Source organism: Chaetura pelagica, unplaced genomic scaffold (assembly GCF_000747805.2).
Source record: "Chaetura pelagica isolate M959 unplaced genomic scaffold, ChaPel_1.0 scaffold453, whole genome shotgun sequence".
In the NCBI taxonomy this organism is placed as follows: Eukaryota; Metazoa; Chordata; class Aves; order Apodiformes; family Apodidae; genus Chaetura; species Chaetura pelagica.
The window spans coordinates 4945468-4972567 of NW_009952879.1; the positions used below are offsets into that span (position 1 = coordinate 4945468).

The 27100-nt window shown below is 45.6% G+C and overlaps 1 protein-coding gene across 1 annotated transcript in view; it reads right to left on the reverse strand.

The window, feature by feature from the left end:
- The window catches only part of CHD2 (chromodomain helicase DNA binding protein 2), a 55371-nt gene that overhangs the window by 12766 nt on the left and 15505 nt on the right, over nucleotides 1-27100 (reverse strand). The window contains 23 exon segments of the mRNA XM_009995348.1: nucleotides 100-273; nucleotides 746-838; nucleotides 1570-1666; nucleotides 2162-2310; nucleotides 2913-3062; nucleotides 4475-4546; nucleotides 5035-5187; nucleotides 5565-5727; nucleotides 6235-6423; nucleotides 7397-7587; nucleotides 8467-8556; nucleotides 9255-9471; nucleotides 10088-10212; nucleotides 10887-11062; nucleotides 11227-11271; nucleotides 11907-12007; nucleotides 12710-12935; nucleotides 13571-13704; nucleotides 14090-14239; nucleotides 14576-14663; nucleotides 15941-16034; nucleotides 22555-22641; nucleotides 25374-25593. Of these exon segments, the coding sequence (XP_009993650.1) occupies nucleotides 100-273; nucleotides 746-838; nucleotides 1570-1666; nucleotides 2162-2310; nucleotides 2913-3062; nucleotides 4475-4546; nucleotides 5035-5187; nucleotides 5565-5727; nucleotides 6235-6423; nucleotides 7397-7587; nucleotides 8467-8556; nucleotides 9255-9471; nucleotides 10088-10212; nucleotides 10887-11062; nucleotides 11227-11271; nucleotides 11907-12007; nucleotides 12710-12935; nucleotides 13571-13704; nucleotides 14090-14239; nucleotides 14576-14663; nucleotides 15941-16034; nucleotides 22555-22641; nucleotides 25374-25593 (3184 nt within the window).

Sequence of the window (27100 nt, forward strand, 5' to 3'; positions counted from 1 at the left end):
CTCTGGAGGATGGAAAGAAGCACTCAGATGGCAAGAAGGCTTCCCTTGGGTCTTGCCTTTGCCAGCTCTTGCATCTCAGCTCCTTGAGACAGATTGTACCTTTTTAGTTGAACTCCGGATTCGAGGCAGCATGTAGATTTCCTCCAATTCTTTCTGCCTTTCTTCCTCCTCCACCTTTTTCCTCTGTTCCTCTGGAATGATGTCGTCCCAGTCCTTCTGGGACCGCTCATCCAGCTCTGTCTCTTCCTCCTCCATGGTTGCAAAGTTGGCCACCTTTATAAGCAAAGAACATTTTTAGAAATTCCCTCCCCTGGCAGGAATACCCCAGAGCTGTCTGTTAAGCCTCAACTCCTTCCCCATAGGAATTTTGCCAGCATTTCCACAACTACTTTATAACTGATCGCTATGTCACTGCATTCCTAGTTCCTAGCCATGTCTTTGGGCTAACAGCTTTTGTGGAAGTACGTGCAGTTTAAGAAGCACTGCTGAGTCTCTAAGTTATCGGGTTTGTTTCCAAATTTGGTCAATTCTGCATTTTATTCACAGCCTTCAAAACCACGTATTTGAAATGAATACCTACATCACCCCTCAGCTACCAGCCCCAGACAACCCTATAGCAAACCGCTCTGCACAGGTGACCTCTCACCAGGCCTTAAGTTGTGTGGTCTGTTACTGACCTTACCACTGCGGTACGATGTGGGGAGCCACGTTCCCACACCCCATTATAAAGCTGGGGGGGCCATACCTTGAATTGGGAGAGGAGCTCATCAGTGGCACTGGTGGACACTTCATTCTCTCGTGTTTCAGCCAGACGCAAAATCTCATCGATGTCCATCTCCTGCCAGTCAGAAAAAAGGAGAGATAAAGCAGAGGGTGCTGAGCACAGCAGGAAATGAAAGGCTTGGAGAACACACTGGTGAGGTGCAATAGCTAACTGTGCTGATAGGAGCTAAATAAAGTGCAAATACCTGCAGGGTGTCATCACAAAGTGAAGGGATTAACTTATAAATAAGGGTGATAGGACAGAAGGAACATCAAGGGTGGGCAGCAGGGAAAATTCCCAGACAGTGAGATGTATGAACTGTGGACTGCTGCCCTCAGGAAAAGCTCTGCTACTCAGGCCATTAAGAGAAATGGCTAGAGCACTCAATGCTAAACTGTCAGGCAATGCTGTGCTGAGGCAGGAGAGCATGACCTGTTCAACTTCACTGTTCTGTCTCCTGCCTCTCTACAAGAACTGCCATCAAAGGATGCTGAAGAAGTGCTCAGAGGAGGCAGCGAGAGAAGCTTTCAGCAGACTGAGGTATAACAAGGTAATGAACCCTCAGGAGCCAAGGGACTCTCCTGGTGATCATTACTATTTAAGCCCAAACAACAGGGCTCTCCTCAATGCCCTGATCCCCCAGCCCCAGAGCCCTCCTCCTCCAGCTTCTCTGGACCCACATGTGTCCTATTCACCAACCGGCTCTCAGGCACAGGGCAAGTACAAAGAGGAAACAAACACACACAACCCCCCATGCAGACCTGCAGAGGACAAGAGACAGGTAGGTGATTTCAATTTCAAACTACCTGAGGCTCTGACTCTTCCCCTTCGAGTTCCTTGAAGAGATCTTCAGCTCCAAACTTCAGAATAGCTGTAAGCTCCTCTTTGTTGAAAGGATTTGAGCTGCAAGAACAAAGAAAAAAATGTGTATTGAGCTGGTAAGTCAGCACTGCTACAGCACAAAACCATACCAAAGTTTTTCTTCATTGAAGTAAGTTTTCTACCCAGCACTATAGAAAGGTTTTTTATTCACCTCTTTCTTGCTCTCGCACAGGCAACTACTGTAAAGGGAACAAGCTCAGCCTACTGGGGGAAATGAGGACAGTCTGTCACTGCCACACTGCCACCACCAGATTCCCTCTGGCCATGGTGATCTCTTGAAGAAAGATAGAAGGTAAAAACAGGTAATGTATTAAAAGTAGTTTTTTTAATTTCTGATCATCTTTATCCTGCATGTCCCAATGAATGGTTGCATAGGCCAAACCCATGGAAGCTGCCACTACCTGTTAGCCTCCTGCCTTCTACCCTATCACACAAACACTGTGAGATACCATCAGGTGAAGCTGGTTATGCCACATGCTGTACCAGATCTCTCTGCCTCCTCACACAATCACTTACTTGGATCGTCCAGAGTTGTTGTCCAGAACAGTCCGGCCGGTGGTGTCCATGCGCTGGATCACCAGATGGTCCAGCACCATCTTCTTCTTGGCCCTCTCAATGATCTCCTCCTCTACCGTACCCTTTGTGACCAGGCGGTAAATATTCACCTGAAGAGCAAGAAAAGAACAGAGCTGTTTCCTGGACCTGAACATGCTCTGCTGACACAGCAGTGCATCCCTCAGTGGTTCCACTAACATGGTCCCTTCACGCATAGATGTTTCTTTTCAGAATAAAAATTATCACATCCTTTTCATATCTCAGGTGGATCTGCTCAAATCAGGCTGGTTAAGACAGACCCTGCAGTGTGACTTAGCACAGAGTAAAAATCTTCTGAAACAATCACTTTAAATCCAAACTAGCATCAAACTTTTCACCTATCCAATAAAGGCCTAGTAAAAGGTGGATGTTCTACTTTCCAAGTTTTTGAGGGCAAGAAAGAAAAGAGGTCCACTAGGCTGAGAATTCTGCCACAGGTTGGGTTCTTGTTTTTGAACCATGCCAGGATCCAAAGCCAAAAGAAAGACTTGGCATCTGGCAAATCAGGGCTGATTCTTTGCTTCCTGGTTTCTAAATGACCTTCCCTTGAGTTGGCAGAACTCTCTGGAGTCAGGACTCAGGGCAAAAAGACTAGAAGCTCTGGTGAGGTGGGAGCCCATTTAGATGCCCACACTGAAACCACGGAGAAGATGACCCAGGTAACTCTTCCAACCTGTTTCTTTTGCCCAATCCGGTGAGCCCGAGCCTGAGCCTGAAGATCATTTTGGGGATTCCAGTCCGAGTCAAAGATAACAACAGTATCAGCAGAGGCCAAATTAATTCCCAGCCCTCCAGCTCGTGTTGACAACAAGAAACAGAAGTCCTGAGGAAAAGAAAAAAAGCATCCAGGAGTTAGCTAGCCTGTAACTGTGGACATAAAATAGCAATGGTGACTTCAAAGCTATGCAAAAAAACCAGGGAGAGCTCTCTTGCACTTGTACTTCTTAAGAAAGCAGGCAAGGGATTTCCTTCCCACATACCCTGTTCAGGCAGGTGAAGTACCACTGGTCTGTAAGCTGAGGCACAAGGTGAGACACTGTTGCCAGGGGTGAAAGAAGTATTATCCCAGGAAGGGCCCAGCTTGTATTGTTACCGGAGAGCAACACAAACAGCTCAGGGCAAGGGCACCCTGAAGCCACGTCTGAAGGTCAGACCATGCTGCCCACCAGTCCTACAAAGGCTGCAGACAAACACGTGCTTTTTGTTGCCTGAAGCCTGCTGGGGGTGAGATCAGCAACTAACACAGCGTTTGAGTCCCTGCCAAGGGCACAGAGTCCCAGGATAGAGCCAGGATGCCTGAGCTTCGTGGATGCCCCCTTAAGAGGGGAAAGGGCATTCCCGCTAGGGCAAGGGCACCCTGAAGCCACGTCTGAAGGTCAGACCATGCTGCCCACCAGTCCTACAAAGGCTGCAGACAAACACGTGCTTTTTGTTGCCTGAAGCCTGCTGGGGGTGAGATCAGCAACTAACACAGCGTTTGAGTCCCTGCCAAGGGCACAGAGTCCCAGGATAGAGCCAGGATGCCTGAGCTTCGTGGATGCCCCCTTAAGAGGAGAAAGGGCAGTCCTGCTCCTTTCCCACCCACACTGCTGTCTCCTTCTCACTTGTATTATCTTTCCCACAGCCATAAAGCACCTAACTCTATCTCCTGTGGCATCTGAGAATGCCCCTCCAGTCCAGGCTTCTGGAGTGAGGAAAGGTGTTTCTCATGGCTGGGCTGGCTGTGGCACAAAACAAGTGCCTTGCAGCAGTCACCGTGAGTCAGCAAGCCCAGACCAGAGGCTTAAGATGCCTTCTCCTATTATGCTGAGACTTTCAGCTCCAACACCAGACTCCACTGCCTGCCAACACTTAAAATCACACTTCTGCCTCTGCCATTTCATATCCAAAACCAACTTCAGACTGGAGGAATGATTTAGCAACCGTCACATTCCCCAGACCATGGGGAGAGAACTGCTAAATTCCAGCTCTTCTCAGCCTCACCAGGACATTCTGGAGATGTGACCTGCAGCCCTGCTCTTTGGATGTGGGAGACTTAAAATGAGCAATATGGCTTGTTGCAAAACCTGCTGTATCTTTAAAAGATACTGCTATGTCTTTAAAAGTACCTGGGGTTCTGTAAAAAGAAATAAACTGAACTAATCCCCCTCTTGGCAGGCACAGCCTGTAGCTCAGCCACGAACTCGGGCAGCCCACCCAGCCCCTCCTGAGGCAGGACAGCCCCAGCTGTGGTACCTCAGAGCCGTCAGCGTTGAAGTGGTCCAGGGCCTGCTTCCGGATCTCGCCTTTGATCGAGCCGTCCAAGCGCTGGGAAAAACAACAATAATGATAAAAGAGGGTAAAGGAGCCCTGAGGAACTGCTGCCCCTGTGTTCTGGGAGCTCTCTAGACCTTGCCTTGCCTGCAGCATTTAATCATAATCAAAAATAACTGCACTGTCTGAGCTGGTGGTGTTGCGAGAGCAGGAGGGCGGGTGTGCTCAGGGAACAGTCACACAGCGGGTGACACTGCAGCTCCTGTTACAGGCTCCCAGCCAGGGTCTCTGGGTTTGCTGTCCTCTCCTCAGGGTTTACCACAGGACGAAGGCCAAAGCAGGGGCCAGTCAGAGGAGGTGTTTTGCAGAGATGGGGCCACACTGAAATGAAGGGACTTTCCACTTCCCTCCAGTGGATTTCAGTAAGTGCAACCTGTAGTCCCAGTCCCTCGGAAGCTCAGTGCCTCCCACTACCCAGGATCCCTTCACTATTTCTTGGATTTTCAATGAACCCCACTGTTGTCCATGCTGCTGTTTCTCACCTGAAAAGGGTAGTGTTTGATCGTCAGGTACTCTGCCAGGATGTCCAGCATCCTCACCATCTGGGAGAAGATCAGCACTCTGTTGCCTCTCTCCCGCAGCCTGGTCAGCAGCTTGTCCAAGAGAATTAGCTTTCCACTGCTCCTGACCAGAGACTGAAGAAATAACCATCATTCCAGCTGATGCTTTCCAACCTCACCCTTATCTACATAACACAGACATGCAGAGATCAGATTCTTTTGGGGCCATGCTTCTCCTGTACCCCTCTAATCAAATAACCTGGATTTACACAGCAGAGGCCACACAAAATGAAGTATCCAAGATAGATCTTATATTGCATGAACTCTCATGCTAGATGGCCACAAAACATTGCCTACAGTGGAAGCAGAGGGCAGGAGATTCAGTGGCTCAGTTGTGAGGACTACTTCTATTGGAGAAGCAGCAGAAGCTAAAGCTTCACCAGATCTTATCTGGGTGGGAAGACAGGAGACATGGGAAAGGAAAAACAGTGGCAACCAAAGGCACTGCCCACCTGCAGGGTCTCAAGGCCATTCTCTCTCTCATTTTCCTCAGGAGGTTTGATAAGATAGCAGTGGTTGCAGCACTTCTTCAACTCCATCACAATGTTCAGGAAACCAGACGTGCTACCCCTGGTTCCCTTTGAAAGAGCTTTGTAGTTTCTTGTCAAAATCCACCTGCAGACAGGAAAATAAGAAGTCCAGATAGTTTCACAGTGCAGACTGAGCACACAGTGGCCTGGGAAGAAAAAAACCCTTCAGGAACATCTTGTTCAGGCATCAGTCTACTCTTCACCTCTCTTCACTTCTTCTACAGAATACTGCTGTTTCCTCACTAGAAACCCTGATCTTAATTTCCTCTTGATATTATTACAGCTGGACTTAGACAGCACCACAGTTTCGTGGGGAGCTTGATTCCTCTTAGAAGGACATAACCCCTGTCCTGCAAAGCTGGCCAGTTGAATTGCATCACTCTGAAAAAGCAACTCCAGAAGCTTGAAGATGCTTTTTAGAGGAAAAGATACCACCCACCCCTACCTCAGATTCCTACCATGAAGCTCCTGGTACTACAGGGGATGGCTGTCACATCATATCCTGAAGGACACAATATACTGAAGCATATTCCCACATAGAAAGATGTAACCATTTCTACTGGCACTCCCAGTAACTTAATAAATGACTCACTTGTAATACTGCTTCTGCAAAGCAGACATTTCCACCCTGAGGATCTGCTCCACCTTGGCTGGCAAAGATTTCTCCACATCCTTCTTGACTCTGCGTAGGAGAAATGGCTCCAAGACTTTGTGAAGGCTCTGGTAGCCATTCTCTCTACCTTTCCCATGATCCTCTTCAAAATCCTCCCAGAACTCAAACCTAGCAACAGAAACATGGAGCAGGGAGGGGTCAGAATACCTCGTCTTTTCACACTAAACAGCATCTATCAGATGTGCTCCTGCTGCACAAGTCAGGTCATCAATTTAATGGAGATACAGTGAGGGATGAAAGGTTCACCCTGCTCTGGCCAACTGAACAGACTAGTGGCAAAGCTGGAAACTCTCTGGGCTTAGATGCCTTCCTTAACATCTCATCTTTGAGCTCCACACTGACTCCCAGGACCCAAAACTCCAGGTTTTCCAGTATGCTGCTCTGTTGTGTGCTGCTGGCATTTACCATGTTTCTGAACTTTCCATAGTGCCTTCATCAGGGTTTTGACAACTAGACTGTTTTACACTGCTCTGAAGGGGCTGTTTTTTTGATTGCTGCTTCCTCCAACAGCTCCTTTGCAATGTGGAGATCTGCTCCTCTCCACTTGGGAAATTTTGAATCTTTCCATCACTCTTTCTGTGATCCAACAAAAATCATTTGGGGGACAGCTCCTTTTGCAGTCAAATATAATTTTGATGAGTTGTGGGGCTTATCTTAGCCCATTCACTTGTTATAATATGGACAGGCAAACCATCAGCCAGACAGCACCATTCTGGAGCAAAGTTCCTAAAGACTGCCATAAAATGGTTGGCAAGGGTGGCTGAACCACAATGTACTGGAAACCTCAGGAATGGTTGAGATGATTGCTTAGAACACATTTAGGTTTTTAGAGATGCTTCTAGGACAGCAGACAGATTTGAAAGATATGTATTAGGTCTCCCCATTCAATTTGCTGCCAGAAATACTACTTGTATTAGTAATTTGATCTCCAATTTTCCCCACCAGTGTTTGTTCCCCTTTCATTGCTCTAACTCCACCGAGTTTAAATCAGGGATTTCTGCCCTTCTGCACTCCCCTGAGCCTATTTAATAGACAAGAATGGACAGAGAGGTATATTTTGAAGGAGCAAAAGGATACGTACTTTTCTGGCATGATGAAATGCAGTAGGGACCAAAGTTCTTTCAGTGAATTTTGCAGTGGAGTGCCAGTGATCAGCAGCCTGTGGTTGGACTTGAAATCAATCAATGTTTTGTACAGCAGAGAATCATCATTTTTCAACCGATGGGCTTCATCCACGCCTAGAAAGGCCCAGTTAATACTTCCCAAAACAGCCTGGAGGAAAAGAAGAAAAAAACAACAGGCCCCAAGGAGATGCTGGGTCAGACAAGCCCCACCACCTTGCACATGCCTCTCTCTCCATGGCCAGAAAGCCTTCCAGGATGTCCCACCTCAGCCCCGGTGCTGGACCCACCACCAAAGGAGCTGGGCTCACAAGTGTCTTGTTAACAGAACCTTGGGACCAAGATGTCTAAACTACTTTTGCCCCCACCAGAAAGGAAAGGTGAAAATTAGCCATGCTGTATGGTGTTCCTGCCATATCTGAAATTTCTTTCAGCAAATACATCTACTTAAATCCACCTCTGCTTCACCCAGAAAGCAGAGTCCTCCCCTAGCCCCCTAACTCCTCCCTTTCTCCATGATTCTGGGGCTCTGCTACAGGACTAGCCCCACTGGAGCAGCCACAGGAGAGCAGATGAACAAGCCTATAAGTCAAGGTCACCTGAGAGTTTTTTTTGGCATTAAGTTTCTTTTTTTCTGCTAGGACTTGGTGATGTACTGACAGGGCTAATGAGCATTTCCTAAGCAGAAAGATTTCTCTGCAGTGTAAAAATTGTTAACACTGTGGCCAGTGGTTCACTGTCATGTTTTGTCCTCATAGCTAGCCTAAATTAAACCATGTGAAATTCCTCCTACTGCCCTGCCTGGTGTCTTACAAGTGAAAATAGTAACACGACTGTGCAGTACAAGAGTGAAGACACTATAACAAGTGTCCTACAGTCCTTCTGCATTACTGGCAAGCAAAAGCAAGCAGTAGCTATATGTTCTCCATCACCACAGAGGAAAGAGGTGAAACCCACAAGTTGGGGGCTGGCTTCCCCCTCTGCAAGCAGGAGAAAGTCTAAATAAAAACATCCTTGGCCCACTACTCACCTTATCCTTGAGAAGGATCTCATAGGTTGTGATAAGTGCATTGAACTTCAACCTTTTAGACTGAGAGTGGATCCACTCATATTCACGTATCTGCAAGAGGAGATAAATGTTAACTTCAACCAGTGTTATTGAAATTGTTAACAATCATTGTTTTACTGCAGCTATAGCCAAATGTTAACTTCAACCAGTGTTATTGAAACTGAAGAGTTAACAATCATTGTTTTACTGCAGCTATAGCCAGAGCCTCCAATCAAGCTCAAAACCCTGTTGTTCAAGGTGTCTTTTGATGAGCTCAGGGTGCCCCAGGAGCAGCTTGTTTTAGCGCACATATGGTTCAACCTGTGCCCTTGCACAGGTGAAAAAACGAAGTCAAATAACTTGTTGTTGTGACACAGAATCATAGAATGGTTTGGGTTGGAAGAGACTTTAAAGATCATCTAGATCCAACCCCCCTGCGTTGGCAGGGACACCTCCCACCAGACCAGGTTGCTCAGAGCCCCATCCAACCTGGCTTTGAACACTTATAGGGATGGTGCCAGCCACAGCTTCCCTGGGCAACCTGTTTCAGGGTCTCACCACCCTCATAGGGAAGAATTTCCTCCTAATGTCTAAGGGCAAGGAAGGGAAACATCCAAGTGCTCAGCTGCAGCAGTTCTAGCTGCCTGCAGTACCTCCACTACCATCCATCAGCCCCTCCAGCAGAACATGTGTCACTGTGTCACAGAAGCTGCTGCTTTGCACCCAGCATTTCTACCCAGCCCCACAGCCTTTGCTCCCTGATTACACACCATGTTCCTGCTCATGAGGTCTCCGATGTAAACCACCACATTTATCTCAGGTGCCCACACATCAAACTCTCGCTGCCATGAGGTGAGAGTGGACAAGGGCACCACCACCAGGAAAGGACCATACAGCTGGTGCTGATGGAAGAGGTAAGACAGGAATGATATTGTCTGAATTGTCTTGCCCAGGCCCATTTCATCAGCCAGGATCACGCTGTTGTTCCTAAGAAAGAACAAACATAAATCCTGAGTGTGTGTTTCCACCACTACTAATTTACTGTACGCCCACAGGAACAGCAATCCACGACAGGGACAGAAAGGGGGCAGCGCAAAAACATGTTTCTGAACACTTCCAAAAGGATCCCAGGGACATCCAGACTGTACACTGCCTGTACCTTGCAAAAATGAGCAGACTATGATCACTCCAAACTGGCAATCAAGGACAAAGGCAAAGGGAGAGAGGAGTCAGCAGCCTAATTTTAAAAAGACATTTCTCAAAGACTTCAACAAGTGTGTAAGCATGCTGAGCCAGGAAAGCTTTTTTCAGTTAAGGCAATGGAAAATCAGGGTTGCTATGCAGTAGGCTCACAAAAGAGCCAAGTCCAGCATGTGAACAGACCCAGAGAGGGAAAATGCTTTTTGGTTTTGCACAAGGTTTCTTAATTCATGCTCTAGATGGTTCCTACTTGGGGTGTCTACAATGCAGCTGGGTGTGATAACATTTGAAATCCTTCAAGCTGCAGAAGCAGAACGGGTGAGAACCTCAGTTGAAGAGGGGCAGATCCTACTGGGACAAAAATCAGAAGACAAAATGAGCCTTGTATGGCGTCTGCACATACTTGCACCATGAGTGAGCGAGCCAGTTGAGGCCCTCCAGCTGGTAATCTCGCAGCTCCAGGTTCTCCCCACCAATGTAGGAAGGCTGTTTCTTCAAGGCAACAAACCTTGGTCTCTGCTTCAATACCTGGAAAAGAAGATGCTGTAAGCCCACTGAAGAAAACCAAGCAAGGTTGAAAATTCAGCAACTAATGCCTGTTTTTTCATTGGTTAAAATGTGTCAGCAGTTTCCTAGCCAGTGCTTCTGTCTGCAGTTCAGAAAACCACTCTGCAGTGTTATGTTTTGCCTGCTGCCCTCTGGTTCTGATGACCAGGACTGTGAGCCCCTTCAAGGATGAAGTTGTACATAATGCACACTAGATGGAACAAGCTCCACTTCCTTTTTCTGTCCTCTTGTTTTTGCTCCCATTATCTCTGTCCCTCTCCTCCACTATAACAGCATCTTGCAGGTTCTATCTTTTCCCAGGTGTGCTGTTTCTTTCATCCAACTCATACTAAAATTTTGCATTTCTGTAGCAGCTCCTTCTGAGGAGTAAGCACTTTGCAAGGATTAATTAGGCCTCCCACTCCCTAGGGGGACACAATGTTTTCTCACTCTGCAGAGTAAATGAAACCAAAAGGGGGTTCACATCCCTGCCTAAAGTACAATACAAGAACAGCAAACAACCATTCAAACACAGGTGGGAGGACAGAAAAATGTTCTCTGACATTTATCCTGATTAGAACTTCACATTCCCTCTGCTTGCATCATCACCCAGCCTGGAAAAACCCAGCAACAGGAGAGAAAAGAAGCAAACAAACCTTGCAGTCCCGAGTAGGGATTGTTTTGGAGTTGTTACGGTTGTTGAAGCTGTCAATGCAGTGCTGAAATTTCTTGCTTATCAGAGCTTCATCTTCCCAGCTGCACTCGGCATAGGGCAGCCCCATCCACTTACACAGGTACTCGGGGTCATTTGAGGATGTTTTGCGACTGTTTGCTGCAAAATATGTAAAAAATAAAGCCCAAACCTTAGCAACTGTGGTTCTGTGGCTGAACCACAAGCGTGGGTCACAGGGGCAGTCCAAACCACTTGTACAACCACAAGACAGGTCTTGGCTAGTAGGAAGAGTTTAGAGGGACAAAAAACAAATGTTCTTTTACCTGGGAAATCTGAATGTCCTGGTGTGGACTTGCTGGTCTTCACAGCTGTGTTTGGAGAGAGAAGGGAAGGAAGGGTTTAGAGTGCAGGCAGCCAGCAGAGGGAGAGGGCAGGCAGGCTGTCCCTGTCACACACCCCAGGTGATTGTAGGAATTGTGTTGGAAATAGGTTATATTGCTCTCCAAGACAATTCCCAAATCAACTGGATGCTGGCACTTCTGACATGACTGTGATATTACTGAAACACTCAGGAAGTCCTGTTTTTATTTTTAATATGTAAATGTGAAATCTAACCCCTGAGGTGCCTTGCAGCCTAACCAGGTCCCAGAAAGTGGTCCTCACAAAAGCCAGGCCTGGACTGCTGCTTCAGCTGAAGGGATGAAGTCAAAGAACTTCAGCAGCAGCAACTTCAACACCTCCTTGGAAACTAGTGCATTATCCCATACTCCAGGCAAGGAGAGTGACTGATTGATTTGTATTGCTTGCAAATACAACTCTGGGTTCCTACTGTTTAAACTCCTAAATTTCACACACTAAAATACACTTAACACCAGGTTTTTTTTACCCAGAGATACTGGAGGGCAGAGAATAAGAGAGAGCTGTATGTTCATTCTGCTGTCGCTAGAGATTCAAGTTCCCACATTTTACTTCAACCCTTTAAAAAAGTGTTAGGTTCACTTACCAATTACTCTCTCCACTATCTGATACTGCTTGTTCAGCTCTGAAGCTAACTCTTGTTGGCAGTTGAAATATTCCACATCTTCAGGTGAAACCTTGCCCAGCCTAGATGCAAAAAACATCCAAACCAAAGAACCACTCTACAGTTTCTGTCATAATGTTCATGGAGACCACACAGAGAAATTTTACTTTCCTATATGGTTCTGTCATTCAGATAAGTCCCTGAAGGAAACTTCTGCTTATATGACATGTTTCTTATAGCTTCCTATCATTATAAATCATTACTGAGACTCAGATGACAGATGTTCATACTGACTCCTTGTTAAATGGCACCTTATTCTGCTGCAAGAATAGTCTCGAAATCACAATGAAATAAGAGATGGAAGCTGCTCTGCCTTTCTCACTTTGGAAACACACTGTAGCTCCCCTTATAGCTCCTGGGGAGGCCAGACAAACTTACAAAAAATTTGCAAACAGATAAGCCCATAATTAATAAGGCTGCAAGCCCATGTCACTTCCTGGGCCAGGTGAATCTGTGCCCCATTTATTTCTTGTCAGCTACCCCAGTTAAGCCTGGGAAGTGGCAGTATTGTGGATTTCAGGCCTCTTCCTCTCTCTCTCTCAACACCAAGGCCACCATCTCTATGAGGTGAAATGAGAGAGACATGAGTGTTGTGCACTGAAAACACTTGCTTTGGATCAAATATGCTTTGAAAGAAAAAAATCAAATGTTTTCAGTCATGACTGCCAATCTCTGGCTAAAAGAGATTTGCCCAAGGCCAAATCACTGGCTGAAGTAAAGCATACCATTGCTTGATCTCCTCCTCTTTTTTCTTGAAGTTTTCTAGCTTTTTCATGCCCTTCACTTTCTGCTGCTGCAGGGACTCTTCACTCTCCCATGTGCTATGGATGTATGACCAGCCTTTCCATTTGATCAGGTACTGAACTTCTCCCTCATCCTTTTCAGGATCAAAGTCAGCGCTTGGGTTGCCATTGGCTTCAGTTGCATACACTGTGGTGGAAGCACCAGTGGCTGCAAAAGAAATTAGGCTGCAAGTTGGTACCTTTCTTCTCTATCAAGCACTGGAAATAAACTGCATTAGAGCAGAAAGCTGTTTTTCTAATACACCTTTTGTGACTCAACAAAGAATATCCTACAGATTCTGCAACCCAGTAAGACAGGGGAACAAGTTTCCATACAACAGATTCATTTAAAATCTGTGTCATAAATGCCTTTTCTTTAAGTATAATTCAAAGACCTCTTGAAAATGTTCATGACTGTTCAGTTTTACAATCACACTTGTGTAAGGCTGTGAGAACAAAACATTGGCTTTATTTTCATTATGGCTTTTGTCAGTGGAGCTGAAAACTGACTCTACAGGAAGATCTATTTTATATCTCAAAGAAAAAGCAAGAATTGGAGAACAATGACTGCATCTTTTAAATGTGTGAATGCTAAATGAAAGCTGCCAAGCACACAAACTTGGCATTTTTAGTTTTTGAATACTACATTTTACAAAAGCTGTGAGAAGACTAATTAAGAGGCACAGAGGAAAGAGTGCTGGAACAACCCTTGGCTCCACTTTGAAGCTGCAAAAGCATTGTGACAGCTTAAGTGAGTACACATGATTGACAACAGAAATAAATGCTTTTTCCAGAATTACACACCTCCTTTTTTTCCAAGCCTGATGTCCAAGACTTTCTCAATAATTTCACTGTTGTCTTGTTGTTCATCTGCTCCTTCCCCAGTCATCTCTATCAGGTCATCAGAATCCGTCTCAAAATCATCATCTTCTTTGTAACTGAATGAGATCAAAAGCAAAGTGATAAAAAGCACTTGACTCTTCTCAATCTGGAAACACATGGCATGGTATGGACTAGAGCAATGGCACAGCTCATTTTAATCTGTTATTTGTAATTCTTAATCTCATCTGAAAGTGCTTTAGAAACATTATGCAAACCTGCTCACATTTCTCTAAGAGGGACTGATAAATATTCCCTCATTTACAGATGGCAAAACATGGCAGAAAGTCAGATGTTCACAGCATGAACATCTTTTTGCCAAAAGAACATCATCTCTTGGATGGGTATCAGACAGGGAGTTAGTGCCCAGGACAGGTAGTTTGGGTTGCCCCCCTCTCTTCTAACCAGACAGCTCTCATCAACCAACTCCACGTATCTTGATACCTGACATTTTTGGCTGCTCTTCGTCGAGTTTGTCTCTTGGGGGTCTCATCATCTTCGTCATCATCATCATCTTCAGATGAATCTGGTTTCTTTCTCTTCTTCCCACGCTGGCCTTTGTGAGGCTTTTTAACACTGGTTTTGGTCCCTGTTCTAAAAACAAGAATAAAAAGCTATAATACAATGTGGTTTATATAAACATCCAGTTTAATAAGTTTATAAGAAAGCATGAATCTCAATTATTAGACTCCCAGGGAGCTGAGCTTGCTCTAACTACCATGGAAACCACTGCATCACTCACTGGAGCATGAAATGGGTAGATGAGAGAGTCACTAGATCCAAGGTTTACTAGGTTGTAAACAAGGGTAATATTGCAGAAAAAAAAAGAGCCACATAATTCAGCAACAAATAGAGGTTACCTCTCCACCCCAGCACATGCAGAAAAGACATCTGCAGAAAAAGAGACAGCCTGAACCACCCACTCCTCACCTCCTTTGGACAGGTCTTCTTGCTTTAATTTTCTTCGGTTCAGGCTCACTTTCTCCACTGGTGCCTTGCTCACCTCCATCTTCATCTTCTTCACCAGAAACCTCTCTTTTCCATTTATTTCTATGGTCAGAAATGCAGGTCAGGAAGGGCAATCTTATTTCAACACAAATACTTGGCTAAGCAGGCATCCAAGCCATCTAGGTCAACACTAGCAGGCCATAATTACACAAAGTTGTTCAAAACTGCACTCTTGGTGTGATTCTCTTCTAGGAAGACACCTCAGTCTAGGTTGCAGCTCACAGTGGCAGTATATCTTGAGTGAGAGTGGCTCTTAACACATACCACAAATGTGCTCGTGGCAGTTGTACTTCTTACAATGGAGTGGGCAACTGCTTCCATTTATTTCTTTTCATTTCCATTTCTGCATTTCTGAAATGAGCTGGAAAAATCTGAAAAGGGCTCATTTTCACTTCCAGAGTATGAGCCACAACATGCACAGTTACATGAGCTCCTTGTAGCCCAGAAAATGTAGCAAGAAGTCACCTGACACCTAAATTCAGGCAATTCACAAGTGTGAAGCCAAATTACACCATACCATTAATGGAAGGAAGAAGGTTCTCTGTGGGTAATTCAGAGAAAAGCTGCAGCTCTGAAAAGCCCTTTGAAGGAGTCCCTCCTCTCTCCAAGGGGAAGTGGGGAACCCACAGGGATTATTCCCCTTAGCCAGGGGATGTCCATACTACCAGAGTCCTCCCTGTGCTTTATTGCCTTCCCTCCTGTGTTGATGGTTACAACTAAATGAAAAATTAAAAGAGAAGAAACAGGAGAAAGGGAGGTGGTAAACTTTCTCCATCAGGCAACTCATAGTTACCTTCAATTCATTTTAGTGTTTGGAAAAACTAGAAGGTACTTACTAGATGGAAAAGGGCAGTAAAATATGGCTATAAATGAACTGAGTTACGATGATCAGATATCCAAAATATCCTTTATGGAAGTTCTCTTTTAGCAGAGGGTTATAAAAGATACCAGAATAATAATTTGTCATTTATTCTCTATTAATCAAAAAGGTGGGGGAGCAGAGACTAAAACTACTTTAAGTAGCTCTGAAGGAGAATAAGCAACCTGATGGAGAAGTAAAAGACTGGCAATAGAAAGGGAACTTGACTTGTTCAGATCCTGTCACAGGCAAAGTGAGAGAATACTAACAAAAGCTGAGAAATTGCATCCATCTCCATATTCATACTTTAATTTCAGTCAGCCAAAGTATTATTACTGGAATTACTAATTTATTTCACAAGCTCTCCATGCTGACAATGCCTATCAAACACTCCAATACTATCCTGAAAACAAAACAAGACAAAGTACCACCTTTCAAAACTCTTTCCTTAGAGACTTACGTTTTTTTCATTTGCTTCTGGCCTCTTCTTTTTGGGCTCTCATTTTCAGATTCACTACTTGCCTTTAAGTGAAAAGAAAAAAAATCAGGTTGTAGACTTCACTCTGGACTCCTTCCTCAAGGATGTAACTGCAAGGCATGCACATGGTCCAAGCTTGGGCACAGCCTGGCTGCTGGAAGGATGCTTTGGTGTGACAGGGTTGTAGCAGAGCAGCCAGCTCCCTGGCACTGTTCCCCCCTCGTCTGGAGGGTTAATACTGCTTGTTCTCAGCATGAAGAAGGTAACCCTCTGCAGAAAGACTGGAGAGGTCTACTACATCTGTCCTGGAGTCCCTGAGCTCATGATGTGCAAGGCTGTGACCCACTTAGCCCTCAGCAACAACCTCCAACACTTGGCAGATGCTGTCAACAGTGGCAGGGGCCAGGTAGACCTGCAATACCCCACAGACTGCAAACCCACAGGGTGAATTTGAGCCACCAAACCTTGCACTGCCCAACACTGGAAGCAAAATGTATCCCAGAGAGGAAAGATAGCTCAGCTGCTGCCACCTCTGGCTGCAGTGCAGGGCAAGCATCTCTCCTGCCTTATGCTCAAGAATCAGGCAGCAACATGACTTCATGTTTTCTGATAAGCACTTTCAGGGCCTGCCACAGTGCCAAGGCTTAGCTGGTTTACAAGGCTTTTAACTGAAAGTGCAGTGTCTGAATGTAATTTCATGAGTGCCCATACCTGCCACTTCAGCAGGAATACTGCAATATCTGGGGAAGTTCAAGCTCAGTTTCTGTGATTACAGAAACCTTCTCAGCCACAAAAACACATTATGATCTCTACCCACAGTAGAGAAACTCCCTATATGGAAGGAAATTCTTATAAAAGACAATATGGACTCAATGATCTTCAGAGGTCCCTTCCAACCCCTAATATTCTGTGATTCTTATCACAAGAGTGTTCTTGCTTTCCTGTTTGTTTTTCCCACACACTGCAAAAGTCACTGAGGACCTGACTGGGTCAGAGCCATGTCCTGCTGCTTTTGTTCCTCCTGATCTGCCAGCCTCCACCAGTGAAGTGTCTGGCTAAATGTATCTATAGAGATTATAACCACTTGCTGTACTATTTTAAATGAGGACTCTTTACAAGGGCATGTAGCAATAGTACAAGGGGGAATGGCTTTAAACTGTAACAGGGTAGATTATGATTAGACGTTAGCAGGAAATTCTTTAGTGTGAGGGTAGAGAGACACTGGAACAGGCTGCTCAGAGAGGTTGTGCAAGCCCCACCCCTGGAGGTATTCAAGGCCAGGCTGGATAGGGCTCTGAGCAACCTGGTCTGGTGAGAGGTGTCCCTGCCCATGCAGGGACGTTGGAACTAGATGATCTTTAAGATCCCTTCCAACCCAAACCAGTCTGTGATTCTATTATTAACTCCTACAGACCAAGACAGCTAAAAGAAATCTTTAGGCAGGTTGTACACAACCCCATTTTTGTAAAAACTAGTCAACCATAAAAACAGGTTACCACACAAATAACACCCCTCAACCAAAGATGACTTCACATGGTACACTTGCCCCAGAAAACACAAATTAGCAGGGAGAAAACTGAAGAAACCAATGTGAAATTTCTGAAGAAGTATTAAGATTATATAAGTAGCCTCCAAGACTGCTCACCCTACACACTTACTGGTCACCTGCTTCACACTGCTTTCTGCTGCAGTGTTCAACTTTCAGCTCCAGGTAATGTCTGCCCATCACCTTGGGTACCTCAGGTTTGCACCTCCTGGTATACCCACCACCTCCTGGATACAACTAGCACAGCTTACAACTAAGAGTTGTTCACACAAGAATTTTGTGGAATGGTGTGAGCTGCAACATAAGAAGTTAAGGCTTTGAAGAGCCCTGGCTCACCCCTCTGCTTTCTTTCTGTGTTCTTTATTTCCAGCTTCCAGCTTCCCTTCCACCAACAGAAATCTCCTTCTCACTTGCACCAGTGTTTCCATTACAATACACTGAAATACTGGATGCCATACTGAAATACTGGATTGGTGTCAGACATACATGTGACACACCACCTTTTGCACTGTATCTTACTATGAACATATTCATCTACGTGTTTCACAGCCCTGCATGAAATCCCTGTCTCATAGACCAAGAATCCAGGAAGCAAGTGACTGGCAAACACCAGAGAGCCCCATCTACCCTTGCAACACAAGCCAAGCATTCCACAGATTTCAGTTTCATCATAGCTAAGTTTAAAAGTCCTCAATTTTCTTTTTCTCTTTTAATCTCTTACCTACTTCCTGAAGCACACTGCTACACTATTCCAATTTTGGCATGTTTTTGAGAGCTGTCCCTCAGTGCAGGTTTCCTTATTGCTGTCCTGTGGCAAACTACAAGTAAAGAGAGGTGGATTTTTCTTCTGCTCTGCGTCAGAGATTAGATTTGGGGAAAACCAAATACAGCCTTTGGCTCTTTGAAACTAACTCCATTTCTTTACCAAAATCCTGTTTTGCAAGTTCCTACTATCCACTTTCCTAATGCCTCTATTATTCTCCTGCTCTGTTGCTGTCTCTCCAAAGCTGATGCTCATCCCTCAACGACAAGTTTCCTCACTTCTTTCTGCCTTGAAAAATGTAACTTATGCCTGCAATTCAGCCACCTTCAGCTACATTTTTCAAAGACACCATTGTGCTTTCTGGTTGTATGCCAAGCCCAGCTCTATCTCTTCTGACACAGCCAGTCCCCAGCCTGAGTCATCTGCCTGCCTTGTGCTCCCACATCCTCCCTGCCAGTGCTGGGAAGTGTCGTGCCTGCAGCCTTGCAGCCACCAGTGACTCAGCCTCTCCTCCCCACTCCCTCACCTACCACCGACTTTGTCTCCTTCTCACCAGCTCCTCCTGCCACCTTGACCCTGGGGTGAAAGGCTCCAGCCTCTGGCTAGAAGCTGCTTTCTACCATTTCATTCAGAAATAACAATAAATTTATTTAAAATGTGTAAGCTCATTTTAGCGACCTCTTAATTGCATGTAAATCCACATTTCAGGACCCAGCTGCAAAACTTTATGCTGAATTGCTTCAATCAGCCCAAGGGGCAGATTTGTACTTCTGCCCTGGACTCCACAGCACAAGCTTTGTGCTTGAAACACTGTTATCAACATCAACCCACAGGCCCTGGTTGGTGGTAAATTCCTCAGTTAAGGAAGCACAGATGATAACCAGACAGCTGGGAGCACTCTAGGTCCAAAGCATGCTCCTGAGGTCCCATCTGCCTGCCACTCACCCTCATCAAGAAGCAGACCACTTGGGAAATCACATGCAAGTTGAATTTTAGTAACATCACCTCACTGAATGACACAAGCTAAGCTGACAAAATCCACCTCCGGTCCCCACCAGGGTTTTGTCAGCCCAGATGCACACTCCTAGCTGAGAGCCTGAATATCAGTGTTGCCAAAACTCCGCTGGGCTCAGGCTACCCCTCTCCAGTGCTGCTGTGGTGGCCAAGGAGAAAGACAACTTGCCTTCCCCTAATTCCCCTTTCCCCTACCAAAAACTATAATCATGCCCAACTTAAGCCTGCACCATTACTTCCAACTGGACTAGGAACTGACCTCTTACAATTTGCTTTCCCCACCTCCCACTGAAGGGATCAAACTTCCCTCTCCACACCTCACTGACTCCTCCCATCTGTTATTTCTCTCTCCCAGCACTTAAATTACACTGTCTCTTGCCACGCAGTAGTGCTGCACAAAATGTCATGATGCTGCATACCTAGCACCAAGCAGAACAATGCAGTAGCTTTAAAGTTCTGGTCCTACAGGTTGTCCATAAGCATCCACCCTGCCAGTCCAGGGCAGGAGAAAGAGACCCAAGGCCCTTGGCATGATCCCAAGGTGAGCATCCTGAGCTCATGCTGCCTACTAGGGGATTAAGACTTGCTTAAACAGAGGAAAGAAATATTTCAGACTAAAGTCAAAGTGAGGATTTGCTGAATTCAGAGCTCCAGAAAAGCTGGAGAATCTCAGCTAGCCAGGCTAGTTTTCTTATGCCTGTTAAGTTCTGTCTCCCAGTGATACTGGTGGCATTTGAACCTTCAGCATAGACGTGAGTCAAAGCATTAATCAAAATGCAAATGAGCAGAACTTTTTTTTGTTTCCAATACTAAAACTAACTGTATTTTGGGCAGAGCTCTGGGGCATGACTTGCGGCCTCCCTCCCACAGAAAAGATGCACCATCCAATTTATTACTAACCATCCCTTTTATAGCAAAAAGACTGTGTCATTTACTTCTCAGCTGCCTCAGAATACTCCGAAAGGCACCTGGCTCTGCATGTCTCACTTCCCCTGGCTGAAACTTGAGGCCAGTTTATTAACAGCAAAGAAAACTCATGGTCAATTACTGGTTTTACTAAAAAACTCACACGTGCTCTTATTCCTGGAGATAGCTCTAGTCCTCTGAGCAGCTCTACACCCCTATGCAAAATGGCACTTCCTGAACCTTCCAGCCCACACCTCAGCACACGTGAGTTATCACCCTCCCTGATTGCAACTCTGAGATCTCCACGAGGTGCCCGGTGGCCTCCAGATGGTTCCCAGAAGGCAGTAATTTCTAACACACAAATAACCCTGACCAAACTGCTGGTCTCAGAGGACAGACTAGGGATTGAACAGTGCCCCAGAAACTGAGCCACCTCCACCTATGCAACATCTGCCCCCAGCAGGGTGAGTCACGGGGCAGCAGGCAGGGAGGAGTGGTGGCTGGTCTTTGTTCTGTGCTCTGAGCCTGCCACGCTGCCTGGCACACGCTGTGTGCTAACACTGCAGAGAAGCATTAGGGAAGAAGGCAATTAAAAGCTCCTATTGTGCTGGAAGTCCCAAGCAGCAAGCAGCAGGTCACTGTCGACAGGATTAGCCCTGTAAAGGTAAAAAGCATCTTAAGCAGTGTCAAGAGCCTTGGTCTTCTGCCAGCTCCAGCAGCAGCACGGAGTGCTCAGCACCATGCAGGCTCGAGCTATGCTATTTTCTCTCTCTTGGCACTTTGGTCTTCCAAAAGCAAGACTTTCCAGCTCCTTCTGCTCTTTGCGAGGCCCCAGCACTGTGCTCCTGACATGTCACACCCTCCATCAGACTCTGCTGCAGGTGGGACTTGTCCCATGGGGACCAGTCAGTGTTGCTTTGGGGAGAAAGAGGGGAAGTGAGTATTCCAATTTTGTTAATTTGGGCTGTCTGTTTCACAAAGGTGGCAGTGGGATCATTTGGATAACTTTTTTTTTTTTTTACAATATTCTGTGGTATAGCAAAGTTTTTACATCTCAGATATATTAAAAACCAAACTTCATCGTACCTTAAGTAGTAAGAAATAAAGATATTGAAAAAGAAAACAACATTTGCAAAACCACGTAATATTGTAAAACAAAAAAAGGTGGAACTTACCTGAGCCCCTAAGAGGGCACTGGGGTGTACAGTGGAGCTCTGTGGTGGGTGTGACATTGGCAGCACAGTGCATGCCGGGGCATCGCACAGAGGGGCAGCCAGCCAGCCTGGGCTCTGCCAAACTTGAAAAGGAAAACAAAAGCTAAGTCAATTATGTACCCCAAGCCCCTTCCCAACCTGCTTCTCTGCAGGACATCCAGCACAGGAGTCGGGGGGGGCAGGTGGTGGCACTGGGGGTGCTGCAAGGCTCAATGATAATGCACATATGTTTGCTGTGTGACCTGGACCTCTGAAGCATCCAAACGCACATGTTGGCAGCGAAGCACAAGCAGCCTGGCTGTCAGGGAGCACCACTGGGCTCTGGCCCCCTGAAGAGCTGGCTGCTTATCTTCAGATTCCCAACCACACGTTTTTGTACCTAGCCCTGAGCCACAAGCTTTGTTTTCCGTCTAAGCCTCTCTGGTTTTCCTTCCCCTCTGCTACAGCTACTCAACCTTCCTGAAGGTCTGCAGAGGAAAAGCTCTGTGAAAACGTCTGTTAGACGCAAGTAAAGGCAACAGCTCATTCTTACATCTTCAGAAAAAAAAACCACAACAAAGTTCAGAAAAAGGAAAAATTCCAAGGTTTGTCTGCCAGCCTCTGAACAGTGTCACCCCCAACAGAAGCATAAAATACTCCCCAATATTCAACAAAAAAAAAGTATTTGTTCATTAAGCTGAACACACGGAAATGCATTTATCAGCATGATCCATTCCAGGATAGGCAACAATGACATTCCTTTGATATGAGGTGCTTCTGGGAAGTTTCCTTTATTCCTGGTGGGATTTGTGTTGTCTTGTTTTGGTTTCTTTTTTTTTCCACACAGAATCCTTCTCTCCAGGACATTTCTACAGCAGAGCATGACTTGCATGATGCCCTGTTCCAGCAATGAGACCAGTGCATGCAGGTCTCAGCCCACACAGTGTCCTGCTGACTCCAAATGTCTCAGATCAAGTAAATCCAACTGCAGGACTGGGACCTTAACTGTGAGCTCCAACATTCATGTGCCAAGCTAGGACTCTGTGGTTACAAGGCACTGCAGACAAGACCTGTCTTTGCTTTTTGGGTTTATATGTTCAGTAATCCCTCATCCTTGTGCTTGTTTTTTCTCATTTTCTTACCTCATCTTTTATATTAAATCGCGACGGTTCTTGTCTGCTTCGGTTTGACCTCCTAACCCCATAAACATCAGGATACTCTTCCCACATCTGCAAAATAAACAGACCATCAGAAGGCCTGCTTCACCCCAATAATTTCCAGCATTTTAGAGAAGTTTGATGGTGGATGTTTGTGGAGTGTTTTTTAAATCTATATAAAACCATTCAGCGAATTAGCAACCAGTAGATGGACACTTTAACAAACTGGCTGAAAAGGATGATGATTATTTTGGGGTGTTTGGTAATGCTCTAAAGCCGCATGTTTTATCTCAGCATTATCTTTCTAGTGGTCCATTATTCCACCAGGGTACAAATTACTCTCCAGCTCATTCTGGCTAAAGGACTGAGCATTGGGATAGCCAGCCTCTGAAAGCAATGGTGCTGAAGGCAAGGAGGCGACACCTTGCACGTGGAATGAAGAAACATACCAACACACAGAGACAATTCACTGTTGCTAACAGCTTCCACCATAACTCCTTTCCATAGGGAAAACACCACAGGCTGCCTGATGGGCCCAATGACAAGACATCACCTGCTGCACCTTCAGAAGTGAATTCTGTGGCCCAGCCTGGACAGCAAATGGAGCAGGGCACCCTGTCCTTTGGTGAGGCAGAGGGACTGCCAGTTCTTCTCCTCAATGCCCTGAAGTGAACATGGTTTGGCAGCACAGGATGAGCAGAGCTGACTACTGGAAATGGTTGTGCTCTCTTTGCTGTAACCAGACCCTAAACAGTTTAATACACTGAGCTTAACAGCATGTGTTTGTTCTTGCTGGATGGACAGAAGGAGAAGGGGGAGACAAGGACTGATGCCCTGAGGGACACAAATGCAGAGCTGTGTTGGTGACACAGGACACTAGAAAATTAACAGGGAAGGTAAAAACCACCAACATGCCTTCCAAACACGTACACTAACAATCTGTCTTCTCCCTCAGCTGAGCTTATCCTCTTACAATTTTCTAAACCTACTCATTTCCTTCTGCTTCTCTCTCCCTCCAGTCCCCACATGTTTCTGCAAGCCGCTGGCAGGAAAAGGAAATCAAAATACACTGCCTGATGCAGCAGCGACGTGGGACTGAGAGTGTGATGAATGCAAGGCTGCAGCCCAGCAACTCTGGGGCTGTTGAAGGAGCAAGGGGATAACACTGCAACAGACAGATTGTGAAGGTGTGTATCTGTTGGGCATACAAGTACAGAGATAAATAAATTCACATGAAAGAAATACTCGTTAACCATCTGAAGAACTTGTCTTTTCATCTTTTAAATGGTACAGGTTTTGGATGAGGGATCAACTCCCATGACAAATCTGAATAGCACCTACCCCTAATTAACCTCACCTTCATGGGTGTATCTAGACACAAATACAAAATAAACAATAGAATTAATTGCATTGGTTATTCAAGGGGAACTGGTATCAAGACTCCTAGGTTAGACCTGGCTAAGGAAAACACACATTATCAGAGAAATTAAGGGAGAGGCTTTCTTCTTAGAGAGTGCCCTGACCTTTTCAGGTTTCACACAAGCTAATTATCATCACACATATGGATGTGCTCCCTTATAGGATAATTCTAATGTTTATTGTTAGGGACAGGCTCTTAGAAGCCCACAGAGGAAGAAAAATATTTCCTTCAGTCCCCACTTAACAATAAAACAGAAATTTGAATTTTGTGTTGCACCACAGCTGCCTTATAAAAACACCTTTCCTTGCCAGTCTAAACACAGCATATTTAGCCATGACCTGAGTCAACAGCCAAGAGATCTTTGAGAGAAAGAAGCTGGTAACAAAACTCTTCACTCCTCCCTTGCAGGTAGATGGGGAGTGCAGAAAAAGCCATTCTCAGTCCTTACACATACATAGCAACTGTCCCCATAAAACTCACTCTCACAGGCAAGCAGTGCCAAGTGCAAACCACATCTAAGAAGAACAGGATAGTTGCACACCACAAACAAATAAAACAAAAATAACTGACCTAACCTGATTTTCTTCCCTTCCACAGTTCATGGAGTTCCTATCGCCAAACGGTATTTGTGCTCCTTTTTCTCACCTCACCCCACACTGTGTCACTCACGTTCCTCCATCCCTCAGGTAAAGCAGGTACCCAAGGCACAGCTTCTGCACTGGGCAGGTGTTCACCAACCAGAGGGGGAACCACATGCATTAAATACAAGCAATCCCTTTTCTTCCTGTGCAGCAACAGGCAGAGGCCAAACCTGGCTATTTAAGGTGGTATTTCTAGGGGGAAGCTGGGTACTGCAGAAAAAAAACACAACAAAGAACCACTGTTCTGGACATAATAAAAGTTACAGCTTTTTTTCTCCTTTACTTTTTTCAAAGAGGAAGACAGTGATGAAAACAAACCAAAGCAGCACAAACCCTAGCATTCTCCTGATTATGTATCACACAGGGAAGCTTTACTACTTCTAAGGGAGAGAAAGAACAAGACAGGAGTGGAAAGATAGAGAGGATGAAATGATAGGGTCATGGTACTGATAAGAAATGCCTGCCCCTCATGTGCTACAGTCAGCCCCATCACTATCCAGCTGGTGCCCAAAGGGTTGTCCCATCAAACACACGAACTCCTGCTAACAAGGATGGTACCAGCAGGGCACAAGCACACAAACCAAACAGCCGACAAGTGACTTGGGGACACCAGAGGTCAAGAGTTTGTTTGGTCAGTGTGCAGAGGCAGGGAAGTTGAAGACAGCTTCATTAAAGTCCTGCTGTCTGGTCTTTCACAGTAGGTACAGCAGTAACATGGCTATGCAGAGCAGCAGGGGCAATACCTTTTTAACATCTGCTATTCTTTCCTTCTTAGAGGCCGGTTTTTCTTTGGTTTCAGGAGGGGTCTGCTGGGATTTTGAACCCGTTGATTCACTTTCGGATTCAGACTGACTTTCAGAGGACTCCGAGCTGCTGTTTGACTCGCTGCCCTGCTCGCTGCCCTGCTCGCTTTCAGACTGGCTTGCAGAATCAGAGCCAGAGGCTTCTTCGGATGCCGAGTGACTGATGGTAGAGAAAGAAGAGATTACATTTTAACTGCACTCTCAGAGCTTTGAAATACGCAGCGAGAGAACCTGAGCCACATCTAAGCCACCTCGATAGGCTCAGAATAGCCTAAAAGTGTGAACTGAGTGGTCCCCAACAGGCACTTTGAAGTAGATGCAACTCCTTCCCAGGACAGGCACTGAACACATTGGCAAGACTGCAGGCTCCAAAGTGGTGGTAACGTGATGAGAAGCATTAACAATACTACCAGTACAGGTCCTGCAGGGAAGATCTGGCTGCCTCACAGCAAGCAACAATAATGTCCAGAGACAACCCTGCTATATTAAAGATAAGAAGCTGCTCCACCGTGGCTCTCCACTATGACTTAGTAAGGCTGGTGGCTCAAAAATCCAACAGGCTATTTCTGAAAGAGGCCAGCACCAAATACTGCATACATAATGCTATATAATATAGTAAATATCATGTTTCCTGCAAAAAGAATACATTCTGCAACAGAGCAGCAGAAAGGAGCTTATATAGGCATGTGACTGCTAAGGAAGTTCCTGTTTCAAGGATTACACCAACGCTGTGCAGACTGCATTTCTCATGTGTCCAGTAACAGGGGAGCAGAACATCAAATAGGTGTGCTTTTTTTTTTAAATTTACATTCACATGGGATAAATATCAAGAATATTAATTTAAATGCAGCCTCCTCAACAAAACAGTGAGAGGCCAATCTACTTTAGACAGCCAAAATACTCAAATACCTTCAGCCAATCACTCCAACATCTATTATTTCACTTAAAATCCATTTAAAGAAAACAGAAAACTCATTACAATATGTAATATTCATGCTAGTAAGACAGCATCACAATTCCTCTCTGTCACAAACCAAAACGCAGTGTGGCAATGACAAGACTGGAAACTTTTTGAACAAGGAGCATCTCTTCCCATGTCAGCTCCTGCCCTGCAGCTGGATGTGTTTGTAGCAATTTGAGGGCGTGCTGCAGGTAGAAAGAACATCAGGAAAAGAACAGTCAGGAAAACTTTGCAGAGGGAAACCAGATTTTTAATGTTTCTCCTTTTGTACAAAACTACCAACAAGATACCTGGAAGGCTCTGCTCAGATTTCACAATTCAAAAGAGAAAAACAACAACAAACAAGCAACCTACCATGAACATACAAAGACCAAAACAGCAAAAGCACAGGTACAATTACACACAGTTCCATCCACCCAGCAGCCCCAGCAGCCGCAGCTCCCGGCTGCCGTGTTCCCGGGAGCGGGCAGAGGGCAGCAGCTGAGCGCGGCGGGAACCAGCTCCAGGAATCCCTCCGGCACACAGCCAGGCTCCTGGCCGCCATCTTACAGCCATCCTTCTTCCACCATCTTGAGATTTCCTTGCTGTGGCGGCTGCTGCTCTGGGTCTGCCTGCAAGTCCTAAAATGGAAGGGCGTGGCACGCACAGGGAGAAATGGGAATAGCGGTGGGTGAGGATGTCTAAGGGTGAAGTGGCAGGAATGGAG